Source organism: Hibiscus syriacus, unplaced genomic scaffold (assembly GCF_006381635.1).
Source record: "Hibiscus syriacus cultivar Baekdansim isolate YM2019G1 unplaced genomic scaffold, ASM638163v2 tig00110258_pilon, whole genome shotgun sequence".
Classification (NCBI taxonomy): domain Eukaryota; kingdom Viridiplantae; phylum Streptophyta; class Magnoliopsida; order Malvales; family Malvaceae; genus Hibiscus; species Hibiscus syriacus.
Genome location: NW_024062649.1, coordinates 1,337,668 through 1,347,684, shown reverse-complemented (window position 1 = coordinate 1,347,684; position 10,017 = coordinate 1,337,668). Strand labels below are relative to the sequence as shown.

The following is a 10,017-nucleotide window of genomic DNA, read 5'->3' as shown; positions in this document are numbered from 1 at the left end:
ATAAAAAACAAACTAATCAATGTTCAATGAAAATGACTACAAGCTAATTTTGGACTCGAATCCACAATTTATATCACTAAGATAACATACAAGCGACCAACTGTCTGACTCTCTAACTTGTCCCCAGCGGAGTCGCCAAGCTATCAACACCATGTTTTACCAAGATAAAAATTAGTTCAACATTTTTGAAGTGATGATGGGAGTCACCATTGATCTTTGGGTTAGGTAGGTTGAATACCTAAAAATGTCTTTTAAAACAATTTTAAGAAAAAAAACATTTAAAAGACAAAATGGGTATCCATATTACAAGAAAATTATTTTTAAGGGATAGAGAGTCAGTTACGTGTGGGGAAGGATTATCACCTCCACAACGCCCAAAATTGGAACCTTATTGCTTATATGTTTTCGTGACAGTGGAATTTGTGGATTCGAGTCAAAATTTAAAATATTATCCTTTTATTGAAAATTGATCAATTTATTTTGAAATATTTAGTTAAAACCTCCATTAAACATGAATCAAATATAAACTAAAATATTAAAATAACATAAAAATAAACATTATCATAATGAAAATAAGATAATCATTATTTCATTTTTATCAAAAGCATACTCGATTATTTTCAAGTTCGCTTTCGTTCGAATGTTGTATTGAATCGTGTTACTTCTAGCAAGTTACACTTTCACACCCGTTCTACAAAAATATGTTCTTAAAAATTAATACGAGCATGTGTAAAAATTAGTAATCATTATTAATTAATCTAAGGACATTTTACCAATTTTATTGTAATACTTAAAACACATATATCATATTGATATTAACAAAACATGGATACAAAATAAATAGAATTAATGCACTAAATTAGAATTAAACTAGAACTATAGGGTCATATTAGTAAAAGTTCATTCTTATTCCACATAGCAATCATATTATCAGTGACCAGAACAAATATTCAATAAACCTAGGAGGTCTTAAAGCATAAATATCTCTATTTTAACACACAACAAACAAAGATCGAAGAGTATTGAACTCAAAATATAAAGGATCAAATCAGGCATTATGCCAAACATAATAAAGCATGGATGGTGACTAGAATGCAAACAGAGCGAAGCTTTTAAGTTCGAATTCAAAATAAACCAAACATTCATTTAGTGACTGAAATGCAATGTTACAAACTACGGATGGCTGAAACGGGGTTAACCCATGCACTAAAATACGCAAATCCCCCTAAACGGCGTCGTTTGATGTTGGATATAAAAGCCCAAAATTAGGCAAAAAATGGTCATATCCTTCTTATTTGCTTGCTTCTCTGTTTTTTAACAAAGAAAGAAAAAAAATCTCTCACTCTCTCTTCCCTCTCTCTGTCGCGGGACAAACATCTCCCTCCGGCCACCTTCGACGGTGGTCGAAAATCCTAAAAACACCTAACAATGGCCTTCACCTTCTCTTTCACTTGTACCCCTTTAGGACCAAACCCCCAAGTTCTATGACCATAGAGACCTAACCGAGATCTAAAAACATTCAATATTTTTTTTGGCTTTACAAACTGATCTGGGTTAATCCTTAATTTTTAATTAGTTTCTAATTTCAATTTAAATTTATTTCTCCAATCAAATTATGACACATGTCACAATCTTGTGATTATAATTTGAATATTAACAATAATATAAATATATATTATCATTAATTAAAATATAATATATACTATAATTTTGAAATATTAAATTATTTTTTAATGATTTCATATATATATATATATATTAATCATTAAAAAATAAATATGAAAATAAATAAATTTTGTTTAAAAATATTAAAATCTTAAATCAATTATAAATAAACTATTAGATTTATTTTAAAGATTTAAGTGTTGTCATATTCTCAATTATCTAAATAATATGAAACATTAATTATATCATATTATTTATTAACTATATTATTTCAATTATATTTCCCTGACATCGCAATAATTTCATAATTAATAAAATTATCTGACTTCGCCATGAGCACTCCCCAACATAAGTTGCGAACTCATGTATATCAAAGTATGTATAGGAGAGGAAGAAGTTGATTGTGAAAATATGTTTGAATTCATATTTTATTCAATTGACAAATGACATTTTTTCTCACATCTAGGTTTTTATCTTTTGTACATTTTACAGTTTAGTCACTCTCTTTACTTCTTCAAAGTCCTATCACTAGGGGTGTTCAAAACCGAGTACCTGAAATTTTCGGGTATCAAAATTTTGGCTTGTATCTCAGCCCATTACATCCGGGTACCTTATTTTCGGGTCACAGATACCCGTTTTTTTAATTTTTAGAATTATATTATTTTTAAAAATATATAGAAAATTTCTAAAAATTAAAATTTAAAGGACTATAATATATAATTCACACCTAAAGTTTAAAAAATTCAAATTACATAATTGAAAAAAAATATTAAAATTAAAACAAAAATTATAATTAAATTTCAAATGTTTCAAAGTTAAAATAATTATTTTAAAAAAATAATTTAGAATGTTAATGTGAAATAATTTAAGAAATTAAGAATTTAAATGTTATGGTGGAAAAATTTAAGAAATTAGGAATCTAGAATGTTAGAGTGAAATAATTTGAGAATTATAAATAAAAATTTAATATAAAATAAAAATAATATATATATATATATATCTAATAAACCGAGTACCATATGTCGGTACCCGGTTAAACAACATTTTGTTATATTAAATTGAAATTAGGACCTAATTAAAAATTAATAATTAAAGTTAATCTTGGTGATCAAATTGATTAATTCTAAAATCTATATGATTTAATCTACAAATTTAATACATGACTAGAATAAAAGATTTTAAAGTTGATGTTCAAATTAAGGCATTAGACAAATTAAAAAAAAAATCAGGATCAAACTAGATTAAATGAAAATCCAAGGAAACAAATCATATATAAGTAGTGACCAAAATAGAAGAAAAGAAAACAGGGTGCCAACACCGCAAATACGTAACTTTACAAGAACCCACACCCTAATTATATCATTTTTTTATTGGCCATGTAAACACCTCCGTTGAATGTTAACGTCGTGGCCATTTTGAACTCATTTAAATAGTTCAGTGGTATATTCAGTTATCATTTATGTAGTTTACCCTTCTTCTTTTTTTGCCCTCCAGTTTTTAGGTTTTGTCATGCCTAATCTGGATCGACTTAGGTGGCACAGCTGACTTTGGTGGGTAAGTTTCCCGGTTGAGATTTTTCTGCATACACAAATACTTGAACCTGAGACCTTGCTTAAGTGATATCAAGCTGCTTACCACTTAAACCAACTCTGTTGGTAACATAAGTAATTATTTTAATATTGATTGATATTAAATTTTGAGTTGAGTGATGTACAGTTTTTTTATATAATAAAATTATGATATGGTGTAAACTGGGCAAACCACATGTTCCACGAGAGGCAAAAATGGACATCCATGTTTTGGCTATAAATATCATACAGAAATGGTGAAGCAGAACCACAACAAAACTTAGAAGAGTGAAATGGCATCCGAAATGACATTGGCACTGCCCAGGTTCGTGGCTTTCAAAGCAGCAGACAGTGGGCTGTATCTCTGTGTTCGTCAATTCCGGGGCCGGCCTCATTTGCAGTTTACGGCCAATGATATCAATGATCCAACCGTGACTATGGAAATCTTGGCCGCAAGCGGAGGAAACGTCCGCATCAGGCACACTTCTTCAGGTAAATTATGGAATTTGGGTGACCCCGATTTTATTTTGGCAGATGCGGATGGCACCAGTGACGCCGACGACAACAGAGCCACCTTGTTTCGACCCTTCAAACTTAACAGCAAATCAATCGGTCTTCTAAACCTGTCCAACAATCAGTTCTGCAGGCGCTTCACACAAACTTTGATCAGCGGCTTGAATGCAAACAGCCTGTTTACTACCTTGGTTGCTCGCCTAATGGTGGAAGAGCCTGTCACCAAGAGGGACATTTCTACTATCAAATACAACCTCCATCAATCCCGTGTCTACGACAATGAAACCGTCGTTTTGGTTGAGAATTCTGCCATCAACCGTAACCCGAATTTGAGCACTACCGTAGACTTGACGCTCAGTTATAAAGACGTCTGGTCTAATATATGGAAGACTAATCTTTTGCTGAAGTTGGATGCGAAAGCGACATTCCGCGTCGAAAGCTTTCCGATCATCGTCAACGGCGGGAAGGTCGAATCATTCAATCAATTACAAGAACTAAATGAGTTGGATGAGACCTTGATAACCATCACAATAAAGGAAGTTGCACATAGAGTTGTTGTGCCTCCCATGACTAAGGTGGTGGTGAGATTGATTGCAACCAAGGGTACGGCTGATGTTCCCTTCACCTTCACACAAACCGATACTCTTATCAACGGGGACTCTTACACAACTGAAGTGGAAGATGCCACTTACACTGTTTCTAATTACTACAACCTCGAATTTAAGACCGAACAAGTGCCGGTTGACGCCTAATGCCTCTGGGGCATCTATTGAATTAAATAAATTAGTGTTCCTTAGAACCTAATGTGTGTTTATTATGTATTAATAAATCTCGTGCTATGTACTTTTATTATGGGGATTACCCAAAAATGTACTGGTATGAGAATAAATTAAAAAGAAAGTTTATGCGAGTGTTATCCAACCAGCTTCTTTATTTTGCATCTTTCCTTTATAGGTTCTTTGTTTTATAATGTCACATTACATTTTAGTGATATTTATCAAGCGAGACGTAACATTATCCATTTAGGAAGATTGCTATTCGATCAGATAAATTCAAACTGAATACAAGGGTCATAGTCTAAATGTGTTGTGCTCTCCAAACCGTGCCTTCTTAAGCAAATACAACATCTTCATTTTATATGACGAGTTTTATTTTTCAAATATATTTTATGGAACTTATCATCTTCATGTGACAAGTTTCAACTATACTGTAATAAATGATTTAAATCTCAAAATAAATTTAAAGGTGTCTTATTTTACTCATTAATTATTCCACCTGCACTGTTTGCCTAAGTTTACCACCTATCAACGAATTTTTGAGTTAATGAAAATGAAATAATTTTTTTTTGTTAAAGGAAGAGCTCAATTGGATACACTTTAATTCATACAAGTTTAAATTGAGGCACGAACATACTTACCTCAGTGGTTAAGATTATTCTTAGAAGTTACAGGTTCAAGCACTATCGATTACGACAGGATGACTGAGAGTTCATTATCAATTTGTTGAAAGAATTAGAATAAATATTATTTTATAATCACCCCAGCTTAATAAAAAAAATAATTTTGAAAGATATTAAGGTTGTGTGTATAGGTGTAAGCCCCCTCTCTTATTGTCAGGATTTTGGTATCTACTTCAGAATAAATTATGAAATTAATACTTTATTAAAAAAAATCGCTCAGCAATGTATGGTTTTTATTGAAGACTGACAATCCTACAAGATCACTTTTTTCTCATTAAAAAATCCCATCAAATAGAAGGTAAAAAGAGTACATAATGATGATTTGTAATTCTTATCGGTGTTTCAATAGTTTGATCTCCTACTGTGGTTCGTTTGTCGATGTATTCAGATATGTTCATATCTACTTTTTATTCGATTTTTTAAATGTGTTTTTGACATTTTTTTGTATGTTCCATATATATTCTCAAGTGATTAATTTCTTTTGTAACCTTATTATGTTTTGTTATAATTTTAAATACATTTTTTATAAAAGCAACTAATTTTAATCAAAATAGGAAATATGTCAAATTAAAATAATTAGAGACAATTTCCTATAATCATTGACACAAAACTAATAACTTAAAATTACATAAGGACCATACAAGGAAAGATTAAAATCTAACCAATAAATTCAAACATAAATAGATACAAACATATCTGATCGCATCTACGAATGAACCACAAAAGAGGATCAAGCTATTCAAAGACCAAACAAACTGAAAATCAGACTCGAGTGACGTGAAAAACTATTCACGAACGCAATATAGGTATCCAAATCCTATCCAAGGGTCCAAAGCATGGAAGATCAACAAGATATTAGATAAGCGTCATCTTGATCAGTCGTGGTGATGTCAAATCAATCATTGGAAAAAGATAAATGAAATAAGGCCAAGCCACCGGAAAAACATGTCAAAAGACAAAAGATAATGTGTCATAAAGACAATTGAAATCGTGTCATAAAGGTAGATGAAAATGTGTCATAAAGACATACTTATTGAAGATTAAAAAACAAAAGAAAATAGAGATGTGATATAAGAAAAAGAAAAAGATAATAAAGAATACCGACCGTCGACAATTAACATTAAAGTTGGTGTCATCACTAATCAACAAAGACGAAAAAAAGAGATAAATGTTACACCAATAAAAAGAAAATTAGATTTTTATGAAAAATAAGATTTTTAATGAAAAATAAGATTTTTATGAAAAATAAGATTTTTCTGTTTATATATATATATAAACATATAATAAAGAGGTGAAAGGACAATTTAATAATCTTCTTATTATAGAAAGTACATGTTCCGTAAATTAAATGTCTCCTAATTATAAATAATAATTTTGTGTTTGTGAAAGGAGATGAGGTAGCTTTCTGTAAACTATGTCAAAAGATAAAAGATAATGTGTCATAAAGATAATTAAAAATTTGTTATAATAGTGGATAAAAACGTGTTATAAAGATAGACTTATTGAACATTAAAAAATAAAAGAAAATAGAGATGTGATATAAGAAAAGAAAAGGATGCCATAAAGGTAGATGAAATCGTATTATAAAGGTAGATGAAAATGTGTCATAAAGACATGTTTATTGAAGATTAAAAAACAAAAGAAAATAGAGATGTGATATAAGAAAAGAAAAAATAATAAAGACAAAAAAAAGAGATAAATGTTACACCAATAAAAAAAAATTACTTTTTTTATGAAAAATAATTTTTTTTCTATTTTTATATATAAAAAAACATACAATAAAGAGGTGAAAGGACAATTTAATAATCTTCTTATTATAATAAGTATATGTTTTGTAAATTAAATGTCTCCTAAATATAAATAATAATTTTGTGTTTGTGAAAGGAGATGAGGTAGCTTTCTCTAAAACGTGTCTCGGAATCACACTTCTTTTTACAATCACTCATGCGGTATATTACCTTTTCATATTTTGCAAATGATTATTGATGAATGTTGAAGACAACAACAACATGTAGAGGTGCGCAAAAAATTCGAATATCCGATTTTGTCTAAAAAATATCCGAAATCGGATTTTGGAAAAACCGGTTTTTTTTAAACCGGATCGAATATTTAAAAACTGGATAGTATAACCGGTTTGGGAAAAAATTGAACGATCGGTTTTTTTACCGGATTAAAAACTGGTTTTTTTCAAACCGGATAAAAAAACCGGTTTTTTATCCGGAAAAAAAATCCAGGTTTTTTAAAAAAACTGGATTTTTATCCGAAAAAATCCGGTTTTTTTTTAAAAAACCGGTTTTTTTGCAAACCGAAACCGGTTACACCGGTTACACCATCCGGCCCTCCAAACCGATTAAGATCCGATCCGGTTTTTTTTAAATCCGGTTTTTGGGTTGGGAGAAAAAACCGGATCGGTTTTTATCCGATCTGGATCGGATTAAAATCCGGCTTCTGTGCATCTCTAACAACCAGTAAAAATGACACAAATAAGATTATATTATAGGTAAATTAAAAAATATAAAATAATGTTATATTAATACAATTTTATAAAACCAAAATTCATATATATTTTCTTATATATTAAAATTTCAGTATTGTTTTAAAACTTATCTCATAATTAATTAATGGATGCTGACTCGTTAATGGACCACAATAAATGATTAAAATGTGTCAAAATAGTAGATATATGCATATATGACTATCCGACCATTCAACAATGTTCTCAATAATTTTCAAAAAAAGAAAAACAATGTTGTCAAGATTTTATCAATTTGGACCACAAGAAGGGATAGTTGAGGTTTTCTGTATTATTAATTAGCTGCTCTAAACCTTCTCAAATATAATAATATTGATAAGAAATGCAATATATTATCATTTTTATAAATTCGGATTAAGTATAAGATAGTATCTATTCAAGAATTCCGCTCAATTCTTTGTGTAACTAATATCCCTAAATTCGACCTAGACGTTACGACCAGATCTCAAAGATCACACTGACAAAAAATCTTCAAATCATAACATCTTAAGATAACATTACATTACATAAATTCATAAGATGATTGATGTCAAAATAAAGTTTAATATCTCACATAAAGAATATCCCCAAAAGTTCAAATACATGATTATTCAAAACTTGATTAAAGAAATTTAAAATAAAATAAAAGTTCGGTAATAATCATATTGTGCTGAATAAAAAAAATCGCTAGTTTATCATTCAAGTATCAAAACGATCCCAACAGTCGAGAGAATCTGAAAGGAAGGAAAACTAAGGATGTGAGCTACAGAGCTTAGTGTGTCCTGTAAGTGCGAGTCAAACAACACACGATATAACAAACAATTAATTACACAAATGCCGATCATACAAGTTAACACAAATTACATAGAGTTATTACAGCAAAAGTCATACAGATGCGACTATATGTTTTTCTATTTATTAAAATCATTTTGTCAAATTCCGATTTTCAGGGCCAAATTTAGAATGATTTGAAAATTTAATACCGATTTATAGTTTATCTAAAGTAGAAGGGTTTTTAACATAATTAGCCCATGAGTTGTTTAAAAACAACTTTCCCTCTTTTTCCAGTCGTACAACCTCCTCCCCCAATTTTATTTCTTTCTTTTTTCTCTCTTTATTTCTTTCTCAAGCATTCATTGTTTTGGATTTTCTTTGATTCATCGCAAACCGAGTGGAGGTGTGCGACACCTCCAGTACCAGTGTGTTCGTCTCATCGATCTCGTTCGTCCGATCTTTGGTTCATTGTTTGTTGCCGGCATTATCGTTTTCGGGGAAGGAAAAGATTCGGGTTTTATTAAAAACCCCATCTCCGTCGATCGTTTTGAGAAATCGACACTTGTAAGTGACTCCCCGAAGTTTAAAATAATTTTATTCAATTTTTTCATATTTTTCCAGCCACCGTAGGTAGCCCCACACATCGTCGTGCGCGTGTGGGAATGTTTTGGAGGGTTTGAACCGCTGAATCAGTCTGCTTGGACCAGTCTGCCTGAATTGGTTTTGACCCATTGACTTTGAATCGATTCGACCAGTTGACTTTGACTGTTAAATTTTTTGTTTACTGTTGACTTTGATCGTTGACTTTTTTTTGAATACCTTTATCCTGACGATTTTCGATGTCATGAGTTCGTTTCTGCAGTCCGTTTTGCCAAATTCTGACTTGAAAGCATTGTTTTTACATATTTTAATACTTTACAATATAATTATGTTAAGTAAATTTTAGTACCAGTTTGTTCATCTCATCGACCTTGTTCGTTTGGTGTCTTTGGTTCATCGTTCGTCACCAACGTTAGTGCTTTCGAAGGAGGAAAAGATTCGGGTTTCATTAAAAACCCCATCTCTGTAGATCGTTTTAAGAAACTGACAACTTGTAAGTGACTCTCCGTAGTTTAAAATAGTTTTCTATAATTTTTTTCATATTTTTCCGATCGTTTAGCTAGCCCAAGCGCATCGTGCGAATTTGGGACTATTCTGGGCGGTTTGAACCGCTGGACCGGTCTGCCTAAACCGATTCTGACTTGTTGACTTTGAGTCGACCTGACCAAGTGACTTTAACTGCTGAATTTTCCGTTGATTATTGACTTTGACCGTTGACTTTTTTTGAATTACCTCTATCCTAACATATTTGACGTCATGAGTTAATTCTGCAGTCTGTTTTGCCAAATTCTGACCCAAAGGCCTTATTTTTACATATTTTAGTACTTTACAATATAGTTATGTTAAGTAAATTCTGAACTTTATGAACTTAATATATAATATTAATATTACATGGCTTTATATATCATTAGTATATCATCTCAGCT

General features: G+C 30.7%; 1 protein-coding gene across 1 annotated transcript; it reads left to right on the top strand.

Annotated features, from left to right (window-relative positions):
* Nucleotides 1-3,526: 3,526 nt before the first annotated feature.
* LOC120115206 lies at nucleotides 3,527-4,498 on the top strand. Its single transcript, XM_039135972.1, has one exon. It carries the CDS (start codon nucleotides 3,527-3,529, stop codon nucleotides 4,496-4,498), a length of 972 nt encoding a protein of 323 aa, XP_038991903.1.
* The last annotated feature ends 5,519 nt before the right edge of the window (nucleotides 4,499-10,017 follow it).